At 38.6% G+C, this 21,994-nt stretch overlaps 1 protein-coding gene across 1 annotated transcript in view; it reads left to right on the forward strand.

Moving 5' to 3' along the window:
* ANKRD42 (ankyrin repeat domain 42) overlaps positions 1–21,994 on the forward strand; it is a 129,282-nt gene that overhangs the window by 18,836 nt on the left and 88,452 nt on the right. The window contains 2 exon segments of the mRNA XM_037839766.1: positions 161–324; positions 19,757–19,864. Of these exon segments, the coding sequence (XP_037695694.1) occupies positions 161–324; positions 19,757–19,864 (272 nt within the window).

Consider the following 21,994-nt stretch of genomic DNA (forward strand, 5'->3'; position numbering starts at 1 on the left):
AAGTGGAAGTCTGAGTAAGATGTTAATCACAAACATCCTTGTAGTAAATTATTTGGAAAGCCAAAGTGATTTTGTGCTTTCTGTTTAATGATTGCTGTAGTCTTTTTTTTTTTTCCTCACAGTTCTGTAATGTATTTTAAACTGTTTGATTTTTTAACAGGCATCAGGAAGAAGGTGCATTTTGGTAGCATTCATGATGCAGTACGAGCTGGTGATGTAAAACAGCTTTCAGAAATAGTGGAAAGTGGAGCTAGCATTAATGAAGTTGATGCGCTCCATAAATTTACCCCTTTACATTGGGCAGCACATTCTGGAAGCTTGGAGGTAAGAAGCTATATAAATTTTTTAACTGAGGTAAGTTTATAGCCGTAGCAGTTTCATAAATTCAGCAAATAGGACCTTGTACTAGGCACTGCAGATATTCTTTTCAATTCAGTCTAATATTTGGGTTTTCTGGTTATTGTGGCTTTGTAACAAATTACCCTAAAACTTAGTGGCATAAAACAACCACTTATTTATGTTAATGAATGGACTCAGTTGTCTGGTGGTTGATGCTGGTTGTAGGCTGGGTACCTGAATTCCTCTCCATGTGGGCCTTTTTGTATGGTCTCTCCATATGGGCCAGTCTGTGCTTCCTTACAACGTGGTGGCTGGTTCCAAGGCAAGCATCCCGAGAGAAGCTGAGTGGTTCCCTCTCACTTGGCAGAAATGTACTTTGATGGTTCTCTTTGAGTTTGTAGCCTTGTGTTTGTTCTACCCTTTGAAGTTATGCAGTCAATTTTGTAATCATCACAGTACCATCTTAATTCAAGAGAGAGAGGCCCCACCTCTTGATGGAGGAGTTGCAATATCACTTTGTAAGAGGAGCGCATGTGATGTGATGTACTGGAAAGTTTCTCATGATTCAGCCTTGTTTGTGGGGGCTTATTTTACCCACTATATTTCCCTAGCCTGTGGGCCACAATAGGTCTATTGACAACACAGTCTCTCTTTCCTGGCACACAGAGACAGGCTGTGCTCTATGAAAATGGCTTCTCTGCATAATTTCTTGTTTGTTTGGACTTCTCTGCTTCTTAGACCTAAGCCTGGCCAAGGAAGCTCTCCCCACAAGTTTGTGCACCCCATTTGCACTGTTGTAAACGAGAGATTTTCACTTTAGCCTTTCAGTGGTTCCCTCTCATTTGGGAGAAATGTGCTTTGATGATTCTCTCTGAGTTTGTAGTCCTCAGTGGGTGTCCTCTCTGCTGTTTCCTTCTACATCCCTGGTTAATCTCTACTTTGGCAGCTTTTCCATCTGTTTCGTGCTTTTGGTTTCATATATCTCCTAGTTTTGTCAAAAATGGAATTTTTGTTTTCCTTGCCTTTGAAGGGTGTGGTTGAGAGAAGGAAAATATCAATTTTGTTCTTCCATATTCAAATGGGATTTCCTGATATACCATTTGTTTCATCTCTTTTCTGGTACTCTTTCAGCCCCTCTTATTACTCTCACTTAGTCTTCATTGATTAACTCATTTTGCCTACTATATAAATATAGATATTCTTCATGTTTCTGCACTGGCCTTCCTCCTACTTTATACTGTCTCTGGCATTTCATGTTTAATTGCTTTAAAACTAAAATCATCATTCTTTCCCTCCCTGTTCTGGTTTGCTAATGCTGCTGGAATGCAAATACCAGAAATGGTTTGGCTTTTATAAGGGGGTTTTATTCGGCTACAAATGTACAGTCTGAAGACTGTAGAAGTGTCCAAACCAAGGCATAAACTTGAGTATACCTTCACTGGAGAAAGGCCATTGATGTCCAGAAAACCTGTTAGCTTGGAAGGGATGTGGCTGGCATCTGCTTGCTCCCAGGTTGCGTTTCAAAATGGTGCTCTCCAAAATGTCTCTAGGCTTAGTTTCTTGGGGCAAATTCTGGGCTAGTATCTCTAAAGCGTCAGCAAAAGTCTTCTTTTAATAGCTGTGTCCAAAATGTCTCTCTGAGCTGCAGCAGCAAGCTCTTTCTGTCTGTAAGCTCTTTTATAGCACTCCAGTGATTAAATCAAGACCTGTGCTGAATGGGCAGGGCCACACTTCCATGGAAATAATTCAATCAGAGTTATCACCTACAGTTGGGTGGGTCTCATCTCCATGGAAACAACTTAATCCAAATATTCCAACCTAATTGACACTAAGATGTCTGCCCCCACAAGACTGCATTAAAGAACATGGTGTTCTTTACATGGTTTAACACATCCACACATCTACATTTATCTAGAATAAGGTGCGCTACCTGATGCACATTGATGCATTGAGAACTGGTCATTAAGCCAGTTGATTCTACTCCTTCTTTGTCTCTCAAGTTTGTCCTTTGTCTTTTGATCCTTATAGCCACTACTTTAGGTCTAACTGATTTCTTTCCTGTCTCCTTTACCTCTAGTCCATATTCTGTAGATCAAGTTATCTCTCTAAAATTAAAATCTGATGTCATACCCCTACTTAAAACCCTGTGGTGACTGTATCCCCAATAGGATAAAGTTTGTTATACAACATGATAGACTTACCTCTCTAACTTGCCCATCACACTTGTTTTATGCTGCCCTCCTCACCAGTGACTACTATCATTTCCAAATCAGTCTACTGTTTCATATTATCATAGACTTTTTATATGCTGTTTCATCTGCCTGATCTGATCTCTTCCCACTGGTTACCTGGTCAAAACCCAGATCAGGCCACTCACTTGGTAAAGCCTTTTTTGTTTTCCCTAATTAGTCAGCTTTTTCTCTATGCTAACCCTAAATCTTACGTGTATTTTTATTATTGTATTTGTCATATTGAATCGTATGAATCGTGAATGAATAAACAAACTGTGTTACATCCATTCAATGGAATACTACTCAGCAGTAAAAACCTACAGACTACTGATACATGTAGCAACATGGATGAATCTCAAAGGCATAATGTGATTTTAAGGAGCTATTCTCAGAAGGTTGTAATCCTGTATGATTACATTTAGATAACATTTTGGATAAGACAATGTTTTCGGAACAGAAAACAGTTCAGTGGTTGGTAGGTATTATATGTGGGAGGAATTCTTAATTACAAAGGCAGCAGTAGAGAATTTTTTGGATTATATAACTGTTTGCTATCTTGATTGTAGTAGTGATTACATAACTATACATATGTGTAAACTTAACCACAGCAGGTGCTTTCCAATGCTCTGCCAAAAAGCAGCGGGATGGCCTGTTGCAATTCTCTGTGCATATAGCCCTTGGAGAAGGGTCTCTCTTCTCCTTAGCACCGTGATTGCCATATATATATATTCATTCATCCCTGACTTGAGCATCACTGGTATGGGTGTGAAGACTGTGGGGCCTGACAGCTGAGCAAAGCATTAGATTATACCCCAGAGAACAGGGTAGGGAGATGCCCTGCCTTCTGCCTCTTGTCAGTATCCTTTGATTTGAAGACGGAACCAGGTTCTCTCTCTTTTGCCTTAACAACATCAACTTCTTGAAAAGGTTTTTGGGCTGGCCTTTTTCATGACCTTTATTGAGTTCCCCTCCAGATCCTTTTGCGGCTTCAACTGCTAGAGAGCTGAGGTGTATTAAGGAAAGCAGAAAAATAAAATAATCATATTTGGGATAATAATAAAGAAATGTTATAAATCATCAACATTAAAAGTACAGCAGTTTCTGCTTTTTCAAGGCAATATGTCTCACTTAAAATCAATAATAGATAAATAAGTTTAAAAATAGTGAACATATAAGTGTGTCTGCATACAAGAGCTTCATTTGTTTTAAACAAAACTGAGGTCACATGATTCTGCAACTTTTTAAAAAATAAGAAAACAAAACTAGTTTATTAGGCATTTTCCATGTCCATGTATGTGTATTCTAATTCTTTTTTTTTTTTTTTTTAAATCATCATTTTATTGAGATATATTCACATACCACGCAGTCATACAAAACAAATTGTACTTTCGATTGTTTACAGTACCATTACATAGTTGTACATTCATCACCTAAATCAATCCCTGACACCTTCATTAGCACACACACAAAAATAACAAGAATAATAATTAGAGTGAAAAAGAGCAATTGAAGTAAAAAAGAACACTGGGTACCTTTGTCTGTCTGTTTCCCTCCCCTACTTTTCTACACATCCATCCATAAACTAGACAAAGTGGTGTTTGGTCCTTATGGCTTTCCCAATCCCATTGTCACCCCTCATAAGCTACATTTTTATACAACTGTCTTCGAGATTCATGGGTTCTGGGTTGTAGTTTGATAGTTTCAGGTATCCACCACCAGCTACCCCAATTCTTTAGAACCTAAAAAGGGTTGTCTAAAGTGTGCATAAGAGTGCCCACCAGAGTGACCTCTCGGCTCCTTTTGGAATCTCTCTGCCACTGAAGCTTATTTCATTTCCTTTCACATCCCCCTTTTGGTCAAGAAGATGTTCTCCGTCCCACGGTGCCAGGTCTACATTCCTCCCTGGGAGTCATATTCCACGTTGCCAGGGAGATTCACTTCCCTGGGTGTCTGATCCCACGTAGGGGGGAGGGCAGTGATTTCACCTTTCAAGTTGGCTTAGCCAGAGAGAGAGGGCCACATCTGAGCAACAAAGAGGCATTCAGGAGGAGACTCTTAGGCACAAATACAGGGAGGCCTAGCCTCTCCTTTGCAGCAACCGTCTTCCCAAGGGTAAAACTTATGGTAGAGGGCTCAACCCATCAAACCACCAGTCCCCTATGTCTGTGGTCATGTTAGCAACCATGGAGGTGGGGTAGGCGAATACCCCTGCATTCTCCACAGGCTCCTCAAGGGGGCACTACATCTTTTTTTTTTTTTTTTTTTTTCCCCTTGTTTGTCTTTTTTCTTTTTTTTTTTTTTTTTTTTTTTTTTTTTTAACTTTCCCTTCTTTTTTCAAATCACCTGTATGAAAAAAAAAGTTAAAAAGAAAACAAACATACAATAAAAGAGCATTTCAAAGAGACCATAGCAAGGGAGTAAGAAAAAGACAACTAACCTAAGATAACTGCTTAACTTCCAACATGTTCCTACTTTACCCCAAGAAAGTTACATAATATAGCAACATTTCAGTGAACTTATTCCTACTACAACCATCAGAAATTAACAGACCATAGTCATTTCTGGGCATCCCCAGAACGTTAAATAGCTTATCTGTTCTTCCCGGATTATTGTTCCCCCTTCCTTAATTGCTCTCTACTGCTAGTTCTCCTACATTCTACATTATAAACCATTTGTTTTACATTTTTCAAAGTTCACATTAGTGGTAGCATATAATATTTCTCTTTTTGTGCCTGGCTTATTTCGCTCAGCATTATGTCTTCAAGGTTCATCCATGTTGTCATATGTTTCACCAGATCGTTCCTTCTTACTGCCGCGTAGTATTCCATCGTGTGTATATACCACATTTTATTTATCCACTCATCTGTTGAAGGACATTTGGGTTGTTTCCATCTCTTGGCAATTGTGAATAATGCTGCTATGAACATTGGCGTGCAGATATCTGTTCGTGTCACTGCTTTCCGATCTTCCGGGTATATACCGAGGAGTGCAATCGCTGGATCGAATGGTAGCTCTATATCTAGTTTTCTAAGGAACTGCCAGACTGACTTCCAGAGTGGCTGAACCATTATACAGTCCCACCAACAATGAATAAGAGTTCCAATTTCTCCACATCCCCTCCAGCATTTGTAGTTTCCTGTTTGTTTAATGGCAGCCATTCTAACCGGTGTTAGATGGTATCTCATTGTGGTCTTAATTTGCATCTCTCTAATAGCTAGTGAAGCTGAACATTTTTTCATGTGTTTCTTGGTCATTTGTATTTCCTCTTCAGAGAACTGTCTTTTCATATCTTTTGCCCATTTTATAATTGGGCTGTCTGTACTATTGTCATTGAGTTGTAGGATTTCTTTGTATATGCAAGATATCAGTCTTTTGTCAGATACATGGTTTCCAAAAATTTTTTCCCATTGAGTTGGCTGCCTCTTTACCTTTTTGAGAAATTCCTTTGAGGTGCAGAAACTTCTAAGCTTGAGGAGTTCCCATTTATCTATTTTCTCTTTTGTTGCTTGTGCTTTGGGTGTAAAGTCTAGGAAGTGGCCTCCTAATACAAGGTCTTGAAGATGTTTTCCTACATTATCTTCTAGGAGTTTTATGGTACTTTCTTTTATATTGAGATCTTTGGTCCATTTTGAGTTAATTTTTGTGTAGGGGGTGAGGTAGGGGTCCTCTTTCATTCTTTTGGATATGGATATCCAACTCTCCCAGCCCCATTTGTTGAAAAGACCATTATGGCTCAGTTCGGTGACTTTGGGGGCCTTATCAAAGATCAGTCGGCCATAGATCTGAGGGTCTATCTCTGAATTCTCAATTCGATTCCATTGATCTATATGTCTATCTTTGTGCCAGTACCATGCTGTCTTGGCAACTGTGGCTTTATAATAAGCTTCAAAGTCAGGGAGTGTAAGTCCTCCCACTTCGTTTTTCTTTTTTAGAGTGTCTTTAGCAATTCGAGGCACCTTCCCTTTCCAAATAAATTTGATAACTAGCTTTTCCAAGTCTGCAAAGTAGGTTGTTGGAATTTTGATTGGGATTGCATTGAATCTGTAGATGAGTTTGGGTAGAATTGACATCTTAATGACATTTAGCCTTCCTATCCATGAACATGGAATATTTTTCCATCTTTTAAGGTCCCCTTCTATTTCTTTTAGTAGAGTTATGTAGTTTTCTTTGTATAGGTCTTTTACATCTTTGGTTAAGTTGATTCCTAGGTACTTGATTTTTTTAGTTGCTATTGAAAATGGTATCTTTTTCTTGAGTGTCTCTTCAGTTTGTTCATTTCTAGCATATAGAAACATTACTGACTTATGTGCATTAATCTTGTATCCCGCTACTTTGCTAAATTTGTTTATTAGCTCTAGTAGGTGTATCGTTGATTTCTCAGGGTTTTCTAGATATAAGATCATATCATCTGCAAACAATGACAGTTTTACTTCTTCTTTTCCAATTTGGATGCCTTTTATTTCTTTGTCTTGCCGGATTGCCCTGGCTAGCACTTCCAGCACAATGTTGAATAACAGTGGTGACAGCGGGCATCCTTGTCTTGTTTCTGATCTTAGAGGGAAGGCTTTCAGTCTCTCACCATTGAGTACTATGCTGGCTGTGGGTTTTTCATATATGCTCTTTATCATGTTGAGGAAGTTTCCTTCAATTCCTACCTTTTGAAGTGTTTTTATCAAAAAGGGATGTTGGATTTTGTCAAATGCTTTTTCAGCATCTATTGAGATGATCAATTGATTTTTCCCTTTCGAGTTTTTAATGTGTTGTAATACATTGATTGTTTTTCTGATGTTGAACCATCCTTGCATGCCTGGAATGAACCCCACTTGGTCATGGTGTATGATTTTTTTAATGTGTCTTTGGATTCGATTTGCAAGTATTTTGTTGAGGATTTTTGCATCTATATTCATTAGGGAGATTGGCCGGTAGTTTTCCTTTTTTGTAGCATCTTTGCCTGGTTTTGGTATTAGATTGATGTTAGCTTCATAAAATGAGTTAGGTAGTGTTCCATTTTTTTCAATGTTTTGAAAGAGTTTGAGTAAGATTGGTGTCAGTTCTTTCTGGAAAGTTTGGTAGAATTCCCCTGTGAAGCCATCTGGCCCTGGGCATTTATTTGTGGGAAGATTTTTGATGACTGATTGGATCTCTTTGCTTGTGATGGGTTGGTTGAGGTCTTCTATTTCTTCTCTGGTCAGTCTAGGTTGTTCATATGTTTCCAGGAAATTGTCCATTTCTTCTACATTATCCAGTTTGTTGCCATACAGTTGTTCATAATATCCTCTTATAATTTTTTTAATTTCCTCAGGATCTGCAGTTATGTCACCTTTTTCATTCATTATTTTGTTTATATGGGTCTTCTCTCTTTTTGATTTTGTCAGTCTAGCTAGGGGCTTGTCAATCTTGTTGATCTTCTCAAAGAACCAACTTTTGGTGATATTTATCCTTTCTATTGTTTTTTTGTTCTCTATGTCATTTATTTCTGCTTTAATCCTTGTTATTTCTTTTCTTCTACTTGGTTTAGGATTGGTTTGCTGTTCATTTTCTAGCTTCTTCAGTTGATCCATTAGTTCTTTGATTTTGGCTCTTTCTTCCTTTTTAATATATGCGTTTAGTGCTATAAATTTCCCCCTTAGCACTGCTTTTGCTGCATCCCATAGGTTTTGGTATGTTGTGTTCTCATTTTCATTCGTCTCTATATATTTAGCAATTTCTCTTGCTATTTCTTCTTTAACCCACTGATTGTTTAGGAGTGTGTTGTTTAACCTCCAGGTATTTGTGAATTTTCTAAGTCTCTGATGGTTATTGACTTCTAATTGTATTCCATTGTGGTCAGAGAATGTGCTTTGAATGATTTCAATCTTTTTAAATTTATTGAGGCTTGTTTTATGTCCCAGCATATGATCTATTCTGGAGAAAGTTCCGTGAGCACTAGAAAAGTATGTGTATCCTGGTGATTTGGGATGTAATGTCCTGTAGATGTCTGTTAAATCTAATTCATTTATCAGATTGTTTAGGTTTTCAATTTCCTTATTGGTCTTCTGTCTGGTTGATCTATCTATAGGAGAGAGTGATGTGTTGAAGTCTCCCACAATTATTGTGGAAACATCAATTGCTTCCTTTAGTTTTGCCAATGTTTCTCTCATGTATTTTGTGGCACCTTGGTTGGGTGCATAGACATTTACGATTGTTATTTCTTCTTGCTGAATTGCCCCTTTTATTAGTATGTAGTGGCCTTCTTTGTCTCTCAAAACATCCCTGCATTTGAAGTCTATTTTATCTGAGATTAATATTGCTACACCTGCTTTCTTTTGGCTGTAGCTTGCATGAAATATTTTTTTCCATCCTTTCACTTTCAATTTCTTTGTGTCCCTGTGTCTAAGATGAGTCTCTTGTATGCAACATATTGATGGTTCATTTTTTTTGATCCATTCTGCGAATCTATATCTTTTAATTGGGGAGTTTAATCCATTTACATTCAACGTTAAAACCGTGAAGGCATTTCTTGAATCGGCCATCTTATCCTTTGGATTATGTTTGCCATATTTTTCCCTCTCTCTATTAATATCCTTTATTGTACCCATACCGAATCTCTTTAGTACTGAACCTTTCTCCAAGTCTCTCTGTCCTGTCTTTGTTTCTCTGTCTGTAGGGCTCCCTTTAGTATCTCCAGTAGGGCAGGTCTCTTGTTAGCAAATTCTCTCAGCATTTCTTTGTCTGTGAAAAATTTAAGCTCTCCCTCAAATTTGAAGGAGAGCTTTGCTGGATAAAGTATTCTTGGCTGGAAATTCCTCTCTCTCAGAATTTTAAATATATCGTGCCATTGCCTTCTCGCCTCCATGGTGGCTGCTGAGTAGTCACTACTTAGTCTTATGCTGTTTCCTTTGTATGTGGTGAATTGCTTTTCTCTTGCTGCTTTCAGAACTTGCTCCTTCTCTTCTATGTTTGACAGTGTGATCAGTATATGTCTCGGAGTGGGTTTTTTTGGATTTATTCTATTTGGAGTTCGCTGAGCATTTATGGTTTGTGTATTTATGTTGTTTAGAAGATTTGGGAAGTTTTCCCCAACAATTTCTTTGAATACTCTTCCTAGACCTTTACCCTTTTCTTCCCCTTCTGGGACACCAATGAGTCTTATATTCGGACGCTTCATATTATCTATCATATCCCTGAGGTCCATTTCGAGTTTTTCAATTTTTTTCCCCATTCTTTCTTTTATGCTTTCATTTTCCATTCTGTCATCTTCCAGGTCACTGATTCGTTGTTCAACTTCCTCTAGTCTTGTACTATGAGTGTCCAGAATCTTTTTAATTTGGTCAGCAGTTTCTTTAATTTCCATAAGATCATCCATTTTTTTATTTAGTCTTGCAATGTCTTCTTTATGCTCTTCTAGGGTCTTCTTGATTTCCTTCATATCCCGTACTAGGGTCTCATTGTTCATCTTTAGTTCTTTGAGTAGCTGCTCTAGGTGTGTCTCTTCTGGTCTTTTGATTTGGGTGCTTGGGCTTGGGTTATCCATATCGTCTGGTTTTTTCATATGCTTTATAATTTTCTGTTGTTTTTGGCCTCGTGGCATTTGCTGTCCTTGATAGGGTTCTTTTAGGGTTTGTAGACCAGTTGAAGTCCTTATCTCTAATTTATCAGATCTACAGCTTCGTGGAGTACACTTTCTCTAACTAACCAGCAGGTGGCGTCCACGAGCCACCTGTTCTCCACAAGCCAGATCTCCCCTGCTTAGCCTTTTTGGTGAGTGGGGGAGTGAGTCTTGTGGGGCCCAATTGGTGTACCAAGCTTGCGTGTGTAGTTGGTGTTGCCTGCCCTGTATGTGGGGCGTGTTTCTGGGCAGTCGGGGAGGGGGGGTGGCCCTAACAATCAAATCTCCCTGATGATCCTAGAGTTTTAAAGCTACTGCAATAGTCTAATCCTTCAGTTCAGTCCTGCCACAGTTTGTCTCTGCCACTGACCCACAAGTCTTTGGTATTGGCGTATGGCTCCTGAGACTTGCAAGTGGGCCCCTCTTCCAGGCTGTGCACCCCGGGTCCTCTGTTGAGGGATGACTGTGCTATGTCACAGGTGAGTGCCGTCCCCCCAGGGCAGTTCTGGGCTGCTGGGCTGTGTTGGGAGGCTCCCAGTCTGCTCAAATGATGGCTGAATGGGGCTCTGTTAATTCACACTGCTCCCCCTTCCCAGCTCTGGGACATTCAGCTGAGGTTGCAGGGAAGGCTAATGTCCACGCCCAGTTTTGTGGTGTGTGCCTGTTATTTGAAGCACTTCCGTCACACTGGGTTGTCTGGGGCAGCTCTGGGCTATGGGGCTGGCGATGGGCAGGAGTGTTTCCTGTCCACCAGGATGGTGGCTGTGAGCGGACACCCCCCTTTTCTTGGGAAGTTGTGTTGTTTAGTGAATTTTCTCAGCCACTGGATTATTGCCTTTTGTCTCAGAGCTCTCTTATTTCTGCTCTTGACTTGACGTGCCCAAATTTCAATACTTTGAAGCTTTCTGTATTGAGCTTCTTAGAGTAATTGTTTTAGAAAAAGCAAAAAGGATTTAAAAAAAAAAAAAAAAAAAAAAAAAAAAAAAAAAAAACGGCCCTCCTCAGAGATCTAATGGGTTATTGAAATGCTAATAGACAAAGCAACCAGGGCCATTAAGGAAAGGTGCCCTGGGCAGAGAGATCAGCCTTGCTTCGGGATTTGCATATGCGCCTCAAGGCCTGATCTCCGCCCTTCCCCTTTCTGTGTTCACCAGAACTCCAAAAATCCTCTGCTTTTACTTTGGAGCTTCTCGTGTTGTTTTCCTTCTATGCCCGTCTCCTCTCTGCTGGGCTGGCTGCTCTCAGAGTCTCTGGTGTCTGGCCTCAGTCTATCTATGGTTGGAGTTTGAATCAGTAGAATGAGTTTCCGATGAGAGCAGCCACTGCAATTCTCCCTTCTCCTTCCTGGAGCTGACAGCCCCTCCTCCCCCGGGACTGAGCCTGGCAGGGAGGGGCGCGGGTCCCCTGGCCGCAAAAACTTACAGATTTCGGTGATCTCAGCAGTTCCACGTTTTCATGAGTGTTGTATGAAGTATGCCCAAAGACAGATTGCTCTGTGGTGTCCAGTCCACGCAGTTCCTGGCTTTTTACCTACTTTCCTGGAGGAGTAACTAAAACATACAGCTCACCAGTCTGCCATCTTGCCCCGCCTCTCTAATTCTTTTAAGTGATTGCATAGTATGCCATAGTATTGATAGACATTAAGATCGTTTTTAGTTTTTCACTATTATAAAGTGTCAGTTGAGCATCCTTATAACATATACCTTCTTTCACTTCAGTATTTTTTTTTGGAACGGATTTTTGGAGTAGAATTGTAGGGTCAAAGAGCATTGGTATACCTACCTTTTAAATTTTCTTGGTTTCTTTTACATAGCAAACATATTTTCCTTGTTTACATTACCATCAATAGTGTCTGAGCATGACGATTCCTCCTCAACCTGGTCAGCACTGGATATGGTTGACCTTTTTAATTTTTGTTATTTTGATAGGTTAAAAATATTTCATTTCTCAGTAGTTAGCACCACTCACACCTCAAAGTCACCTGGGCCTCTTATTCTGATTTCTTCTTCCTTATTATAACTTTTGATGTAGCATATATTTTTGTTTATCCATTGCCTGTCTTTCCCCACCAGAGCGTGACCTGAAAGCAGAAGCTTTGTATATTCTGTACTTCCACTACTGAAAAGAGTGCTTTGGACATAATAGGCTCTGCGTAAATATGTGATGAATAAATGAATGACTTACTGTGATTTTTAATGAGGTTGAGCTTTTTTTTTCATATTTTATTGGCCCATTAATCTCCATGACAGGAAAATGATATGTAAACAGTAGCCTTTGTAAATAAATGATATGATATGACTGATGTGACAATGTATCCAAATGATCTAAGCAATTCTTTTAAAGAAAAAGAAGCTTCTTGAAGGTAGAATCTATAAACTTGAACATAGAAAGTAAAGATAGTAGCACCGTGTATGGCACTGTAGTTTATTGAAACTTAGTTGGATATTTAAAAAGTCTTAAATTAAAATGCATAAAGTCTCCCTCATTTTCTTTTCTTTTCACAAACCACTTATTTTTTTAATACAATTTTATTGAGATATATTCACATACCCTACAGTCATCCACAGTGTACAATCAGCTATTCACAGTACCATGATAAAGTTGTGCAATTCAACTTTTGAACATTTTTCTTACTCCAAAACAAACATAAAAAAAAAAAAAGTAAAAAAGAAAACTGAAAACATTCCACCACCCCCCTGTTTTTCATTTAGTTTTGTACCCATTTTTCTACTCATCCGTCCATACACTGGACAAAGGGAGTGTGAGCCATGAGGTTTTCACAACCACGCAGTCATGCCATGTAAGCTACATAATTATACAGTTGTCTTCAAGAATCAAGGGTTGCAGTTCAACAGATTCAAGAATTTCCTTCTAGCTATTCTAATACACTAAAAATTAAAAAGGAATATCTATATAGCACATAAGAATTCCCTCCAGAGTGACCTCTCAACTCCATTTGAAATCTCTCAGCCACTGAAACTTTGTTTTGTTTCATTTCACTTCCTGCTTTTGGTCAAGAAGATTTTCTCAATCCCACTATGCCATGTCCAGGTTCATCCCCGGCAGTCATGTCCCAGGTTGCCAGGGAGATTTATACCCCTGGGAGTCAAGTCCCACGTAGTGGGGAGGACAAAGAGTTCACCTGCTGCATGGGCTTAGAGAGACAGAGAGAGGGCCACATGTGAGCAACAAAGAGGTTCTCTAGGGGAGACTCCTAGGCACAATTTTAAGTAGGCTCAGTCTCTCCTTTGCAGCAACAAGCTTCACAAGGGCAAGCCCCAAGATTGAGGGCTCATCCTACCAAACTGTCGGTCCTCAACGTTTGCAAGAACACCAGTAACAACCCAGGTGGGGAAGTCCAACATTTCTGCATTCTTCTCCAGTTTCCTGGAGATCCCTGCAAATATATCCTCGTTCTTTGCCCAAATTACTTTGGGATGTATTGGAATTTCACACTAACCTGTACAGACTTACCAGATCTCACTTCCTATTCAGAGTTCCATGTAATTATGGTGTTTGAATAAACTGACTGTACAAGTTAAAATGTTTAGTGTCCTACAGAAAATATAGATCCTGCACCAAATAAACATCTCTTTCCTTGGTCTCACACAGAAGTTGAAGTTTTAAAAACACTGTCAATATCATCCTTTACCGTTTGGTCTGATTTGCCTTCGTCCTAACCAGATCCACTTCATTCATATCTGTAATTGAGATCTGAACTCTTTTTCAGCTTTTTAACCAGTTGTTGTATGAGGTAATACTGACATTTGTGGCTGCCAAGCTCTAGCTCTGAGTTTCAGGTGTCACACAGATACCCAAAGTTTCAGAGACTGACCAGGTTATTCACAAAGAGCTCAACATCTCAGAATTTAGAGGTAGCTATTACAACTCAGGAATAGATGTGACTGCTGAAAGAGCTTACAATCTAGGGACCACTACAATAAGCATTCCCCTGATAAGCTGTGCTCTAAGATTCAATTCTCAAAATTTTCATATTATAGTTAGTCCATATTAGTAAGGCATTATAAGATTTGTCTTTTTGTTTCTGGTGTACTCCACTCAAAATGCTGTCCTCAAGATCCATTCACCTAGTTGTGTGTCTCACAGCTTCATTCCTTCTTGCAGCTGCTCAATATTCTATTGTATGCATACACCACAGTTCACCATTCTGTTATCAGTCTATTCACCCTCAGGCACCTCTATCCATTGCAAATCTTGAACACTGCCACCATAAACAGCAGTGTGCAAATGTCCATTCTTGTCCCTGCTCTCAGATCTTCCAAGTATATACCTCATAATGAGGTTGCAGGACCTTAGGCACCCACATACTTAGCTTCTTGTGGAAGCAGCAAACTGTCCTCCAAATAAGCTACTCCATTTTACTTCCCCATCAATAGTAAATTGGTACATCCCTGTCTCCATGTTTTCTCCAGCACTTGTTATCTCTCTGTTTATATTTTTCATTTGCAATTCACATACCATACAATCATCCAAAATGTACAGTCAGTTGTTCACAGTATCGTCATATAGTTTGCATTCATTGCCACAAGTCAGCTCTTTAACATATTCATTACTTCAAAAAAATTTTTTAAAAAGAATAATAAAGATAAAAAGAAATTAAAATACCATACAATATATAATAATAATAAGGTCAGACAACAATACCACTACCAAGAATCCCAAACCCCTCCCTTATATCCCCCTCTCATAGACATTTAGCTTTGGTATATTACCTTTGTTACATTTAATGGAAGCATATTACAATGTTACTGTTAATCATAGACTCCAGTTTGCTTTGATTATATTTTTCCCCAATACTATCTCTTTTTCAACACCTTGCAAGGTTGACATTCATTTGTTCTCCCACATGTAACAGCATTTTTATATTTGTACATTTGGTCACCATCATTCACCACTCTTGGATTCTCTAAGTTATACAGTGCCCATCTTTATCGTCTATCTTTCCTTCTGGTGTCATACTTAACCCTAGCACTCCTCTTTCAGCTTTACTCACAGACATCTGTGTTCATTGTACTTACAATATTGCACTACCGTCACACAGTATTATGCTATCCATTTCTGGATCTATACAGTCAATCCTGTTGAACATTCTATACTCCTTCAGCATCAAATGCCTTATCTCTGCCCTCTTTCTATCTGCTGATAACCTGTGTTCTCAGCTTTTGGCTCTCAAAATTTGCTCATTAATGTTAGTTGTTTCTGGCTAACTTTACTCACATTATTATATGCTCTGTGACTTTGTTCTGTCTTACAGCTGCATAATAATCTGTCATGTGTGTATACCACAGTTTGTTTATCCACTCATCCATTGATGGACATTTGGGCTGTTTCCATCTCTTGGCAATCGTGAATAATGCTCCAATAAACGTTGGTTTACAAATGTCCGTTTGTGTCTTAACTTTCAGTTTCTTTGAGTCTATACCTAGCAGTGGAATAGTTGGGTCACGTGGCACATCTATACTTAGCTTCCTGAGGAACATCCACACTGTCTTCCAGAGTGGCTCCACCATTCTACATTCTCACCAACACCGAATAGGTGTCCTTCATTCTCCATATCCTCTCCAGCACTTGTAATTTTCTGTTTTATTGATAATGGCCATTCCAGTAGGTGTGAGATGATATCTCATTGTGGTTTTGATTTGCATTTCCCTGGTAGCTAGTGACGTTGAGCATATTTTCTTATGTTTTTGAGCCATTTGTATTTCCTCTTCAGAAAAGTGTCTATCCATGTGTTTTGCCCACTTTTTAATTGGGTGGTTTGTTTTTCTGTGGGTGAGTTGTAGGATCTCTGTATATATTCTGGATATTAAACCCCTACCTGATATGTGGTTTCCAAATACTGTCTTCCATTGCAAAGGCTGCCTTTTTACTTTTCTGAGGAAGTCCTTCAATGTACAAAATTTTTTAGTTTTGAGGAGATCCCATTTACTATTTTTTCTTTGATTGCTAGTGCTTTGGATGTAAGGGCTAGGAAAGCACCTCCTATCGCAAGATCTTTAAGATATTTCCCTACATTTTCTTCTAAAAGTCTTATGTTCTTAGCACTTAATTTTAGGTCTTGGATCAATTTCAAGTTAATTTTTTTTTATTGAGATTGTTCACATACCATACAATTATCCAAAGATCCAAAGTATACAATCAGATTGCCCATGGTACCATCATACAACTGTGCATCTATCGCCACAATTTTTTTTCCAATTTTTAGAACATTTTCATTACTCCAAAAAAGAAATAAAGACAAAAAAAAACAAAAAACAAAAAACGAAACTGAAATCCTCCCATACCCCTAATGACCCCCTCCTCCATTATTGATTCATAGTATTCGTATAGTACATTTGTTACTGTTGATGAAAGAATGTTAAAATACTACTAACTGCAGTATACAGTTTGCAATAGGTATATATATTTTTTCCTATATGCCCCTCTATTATTAACTTCTAGTTATAGTGTCATACATTTGTTCTAGTTCATGAGAGAGATTTCTAATATTTGTATAGCTAATCACAGACATTGTCCACCACAAGGTTCACTGTTTTATACATTCCCATCTTTTAACCTCCATCTTTCCTTCTGGTGACATGCGTGACTCTGAGCTTCCCCTTTCCACCACATTTATATACCAGTCAGCACTGTTAGTTATTCTCACAATGTACTATCATCATCTCTATCCATTTCCAAATGTTTAGGTTCACCCTAGTTGAACATTCTTCTCATAATAAGCAACTGCTCCCCATTCTTTAGCCCTGTTCTATATCCTGGTAACTTATATTTCATGTCTATGAGTTTACATATTATAATTAGTTCTTATCAGTGAGACCATGCAATATTTGTCCTTATGTGTCTATCTTATTTCAGTCAATATAGTGCCCTCAAGGTTTCATCAACCCATTTTTTTATAAGACCATTTTCTTCACACGCCATATGTTCCATCTTAAGTAAACAATCATTGGTTCCCTGTATAGTCATGTATTTATGTATTTACCACCATCACCGCTGTCTGTATAAGGACATCTCCATTTCTTCCACAAAGAAGGAGGAAGAGTCAAAGAAGGTAGAGAGACAAAAGAAAAGAAACATTAAACTAAATTAGAATAAAGAGTCAGACAACATCACCAATGCCAAGAGTCCCTTACCCCTTCCCTATGTCCTCTCCCATACGCATTTAGCTTTGGTGTATCGCCTTTGTTACATTACAGGAAGCATAATACAATGTTTCTGTTAATTCTGATCTCTACTTTGCATTGATTGTATTTTTCCCCAAATCCCACTCTATTTTTAACACCTTGCAGTGTTGATATTCATTTGTTCTCCCTCATGTAAAAACATATTTGTACTTTTTATCACAATCATTGAGCACCCTAGCTTTCACTGAGTTTTACAGTCCCAGTCTTTATCTTTCCTCTTTCCTTCTGGTGTCCCACATGCGCCTAACCTTCCTCTTTCAACCATACTCACAGTCATCTTTGTTCAGTGTACTTACATTGCTGCGCTACTATCTCCCCAAACTGTGTCCCAAATCTCTCACTCCTGTCTTTTGCTTTGTGCCTGTAGTGGTCCCTTTAGTGTTTCTGTAGAGCAGGTATCTTGTTCACAAACTCTGTCATTGTCTGTTTGTCAGAGACTATTTTAAGCTCTCCCTCATATTTGAAGAGAAGTTTTGCCGGATGTAGGATTCTTGGTTGGTGGTTTTTCTCTTTCAGTATCTTAAATATATCACACCACTTCCTTCTTGCCTCCATGGTTTATATTGAGAAATCCACATGTAGTCTTATCAAGCTTCCTTTGTATATGATGGATAGTTTTTCTCTTGCTGCTTTCAGGAGTCTCTTTATCTTTGAGGTTTGAAAACCTGATTATTAAGTGTCTTGGCATAGGCCTATTCAGATCTATTCTGTTTGGGGTAGGCTGTGCTTCTTGGATCTATAATTTTATGTCTTTCCTAAGAGATGGGAAATTTTCATTGATTATTTCCTCTATTATTGCTTCTGCTCCTTTTCCCTTCTCTTCTCCTCTGGGATACCCATGACACATATATTCCTGTGTTTCATGTTGTCATTCAGTTCCCGGAGATGTTACTCATATTTTTCCGTTGTTTTCTCTGTCTTTTCTTTTCTGTATAGGCTTTCAGGTTTCTTGTTCTGCAGTTCCTGAGTGTTTTCTTCTGCCTCTTGAGATCTGCTGTTGTATGTCTCCATTGTGTCTTTCATCTCTTGTGTTGTGCCTTTCATTTCCATAGATTCTGTCAGTTTTTTCAAGCTTTTGATTTCAACCTTATGTATGCCCAGTGTTTTCATTATACACTTCATCTCTTTTGCCATATCTTCTCTCAACTTTTTGAATTGATATAGCACTAGTTGTTTCAATTCCTGTATCTCAATTGAAGTGTATGTTTGTTCCTTTGACTGGGCCATAATTCGTTTTTCTTAGTGTAGGTTGTAGTTTTCTGTTGTCTAGGCATCTGGCCTCCTTGGTTACCCCAATCAAGTTTTCCTAGACCAGAATGGGCTCAGGTCTCAGGAGGCAATAGTATCAGGTTTCCCTGAGGCTACTGAAAATGGCTGAGGCTTTCTCCACTAAGCCAAAAAAGGGACAGAAAGCCCCTTTCAGGGCCAGTCCACAGCCACCCTCAGTTTCACCCGTCAGCCAGAGATAGCACCTGGTCCCGTGGGCTCCCACTCCCTCCCAGAGAGGTCCTCTGGCTCTCCAAGGTCACTCATCACCAAAAGCCTCTGTGTGCTTGTGGGGGATTTGTAGCTTGTTTTGAGCAGTGAACGTTTGTTAATTAAAACCTCGGTTGGAGCTGGGCTGAGGTATATTCACTTTTCAGAGTGCTGCTGTCTATCACAGCGAGGCTTTGCAGTTTGGGCTGCTATGGGGGAGGGGACTCTCAGCTTGGGTCCCCTTACAGATTTTATGCTGTGATCTCGGGCATTTCTCCCAATACGGGTTGGTGTATGATGTGTGGACAGTCACGTTTGTTGTTCCAGATTATTTACTTGTTGTTCCTGGTTGTTTATTAGTTGTTCCAGAGGGACTAACTAGCTTCCTCTCCTTCCTATGCTGCCGTCTTCTGCTGATCTCGAGTTAGTTTTCGTACCACTTATTTTTTAGGAAGTATCATTGAAATAACAGTTTGATCTGATATGATACTTCTGGACTTACTGAAACATTTATGGCAGAGGCTGCAAACTGCTGGTCGTTGAATGACTTTGTCTCAAAGATGTATTTTGTTTGGCTTTCACGCTATCAGTCATGTCAGTCATAGTTGCAACATTGGATCTGCATTTTCTTCACAGCTACAACTGAATGGAAACTGAATAGTGTCTAGGAATGTGGTCTCCAGTTTGCTGTAGTTCCCAGTATTCCCTATTGTTTATCCAACATTGAGGCCAGGTGTTGGTTACCATTAATCATTTTGCTTGTGCTTTTGTTGTCTTAAACCTGGTTCCTCCCATTCACAGATGATGATTGTCAGGCTGCAGTGGGCATTTCACATTACTAGATTAAATTTGAAAGATATTGTACTGTTTCAAAGTCTGCTTTACCATTTGTTCACATGGCTCTTTTCTTGCTTTAGTGTCTTCATTGGCTGCTCTGGCACGGAGCTGATATCACACGAGTAACTATGAAAGGTTGGACAGCAGCTCACATAGCTGCAATCCGGGGTCAGGATGCTTGTATGCAGGTAATAATGTTGGTTATTATAGTTTCCTTTTATTCAGTTAGTTTAATTACTTTAGCATAGTTCTTGAGCTATTGCCGTTATTCTGGTTTTTTGTAACTGTATAGTTATATGTTTTAAATAAGAACTTACTGGGTTCCATGACTCAGATGTTTTGGTAACAATCATCCATTTAAACAAATGGGATGAGACCTGATTCTTTTATGTGTTGAAGTCGTTTTCTGTTTGTTTGTTTTCTGTGTGTGTGTGCTATCATGTCATCCCCAGATACATCCATTATAGTTTGTCATTCCTGAAATTCCTTATTTAATGTGTTTCCTGGTCAGAGTAACACATTAATGTGTGGCAGGATCAAGTTTATTAGAGTAACTTGATTTAATTAATATACAATATAGGCTGGAATTTGGAAGAATACAAAGTCATATAAGCAAATAGTCCTTGCCTGTAAGAAGCTGAGATTCTGTTTGGAGTGACTTAAGATCTCTGCCCAGTGAGTTACAAAACTGTACAAAACACAGCCTATGATTAAGCTTCTTATTAAAAGTATAGATGAGAAGAACTCTAGAAATTAGTAGGACATGGAAGAATCATGAAAGGAGGGCATAAAACTTCAACTAAGCTTATCAGAATGGGTTGATTTAAAAGATTGAAGTAGTAAGAAAGTATTGTATGTGGGAACATGTTAGGAACAAATAAAAATAATGGTTGTCATTTATTGAACATTTATTTGTCAATCATAGCCTCCCATGTATCATGTAATTTAATACTTTGAGTTATTTTTATAGGTGACAGAGTAAGTAAATTTCAAAGCCTGGATTTCAACCTAGGCTTTGTCCTGTTGACCTCCAGGCTATACTTCTGTGTGAAGGCCCCAAATTGGAAAAATGAGATGTTTCAGGGAATATACAATTATATGAGTTTGACTAAGTGTAGGTGGTTTAGGGTGTGGACTGTTTTGAATTAATTTTGTTAGGCCAGATTTGTAAAATGTCTTAGAAGTAGAATAAAGAGTTTAGATTCAATTGTGTAGGAAAGAGAGTTTTCATAGACCTACTAAGATATATACATATATCTTATACATATATATATATTTATGTATTTTAGTGTGCTAGGTCTGCTGTAACAAATTACCACAGACTGGGTGATAAAACAGAAGTTCATTGTCTCACAATGCTGGACACTTAGAAGTCTGAAATCAAGGTGTTGGCAGGGTGATGCTTCAGTTGAAATCTGTAGGGAAGAATCTGTCTCATGCCTTTTCTAGCTTCTGGAGGTTTGTTGGCGATCCGTGATGTTCTTTGCCTCAGTTGTCACATGGTGTTCTCCACCATGTCTTTCTTTGTCTCTCAATCTGTGTCCAAATTTCCTCTGTCACATTTCCACCAGTCACATTGGATTAAGGGCCCACCCTACTCCAGTATCACCTCATTTTAACTTGCCTAATTCCATTTATAAGACCCTATTTTCAAATAAGATCACATTCTGAAGTATTGGTGATTAGGACTTCAACAAACATTTTGGAGGCATATAATTCAATCTATAATATGTATATATATATGTATGTATATAGGTATATATGTGTAGACACACATGCATATATACACACTATGTGTATTAACGGGAATGAGGTAATGAAATTAGTATTTTGGGAAATTGTTCTAGCAAGATGTATCCAGGATCAACTGGGTTGAAGAGAGAATTTGGAGGCAAAAAGACTAGCTAGAAGACTTGCTGTATTCACTAACCAGAGAGGGGGAACTTAAGTAGTGGCATTGGAGGAGAAAATGATTCAAGACATCTTGCAAAGCCAGCATTGACAGAGTATGGTGAGAATTTTTTTTTTTTAGGCTAGATGAGTTTTTTTTTTTTTTATCTTCATTTTATTGAGATATATTCACATACCACGCAGTCATACAAAACAAATCGTACATTCGATTGCTCACAGTACCATTACATAGTTGTACATTCATCACCTAAATCAATCCCTGACACCTTCATTAGCACACACACAAAAATAATAAGAATAATAATTAAAGTGAAAAAGAGCAATTGAAGTAAAAAAGAACACTGGGTACCTTTGTCTGCCTGTTAGTTTGTTTCCTTCCCCTATTTTTCTACTCATCCATCCATAAA

The sequence above is a fragment of the Choloepus didactylus genome, chromosome 6 (assembly GCF_015220235.1).
Source record: "Choloepus didactylus isolate mChoDid1 chromosome 6, mChoDid1.pri, whole genome shotgun sequence".
NCBI classification, from domain to species: domain Eukaryota; kingdom Metazoa; phylum Chordata; class Mammalia; order Pilosa; family Megalonychidae; genus Choloepus; species Choloepus didactylus.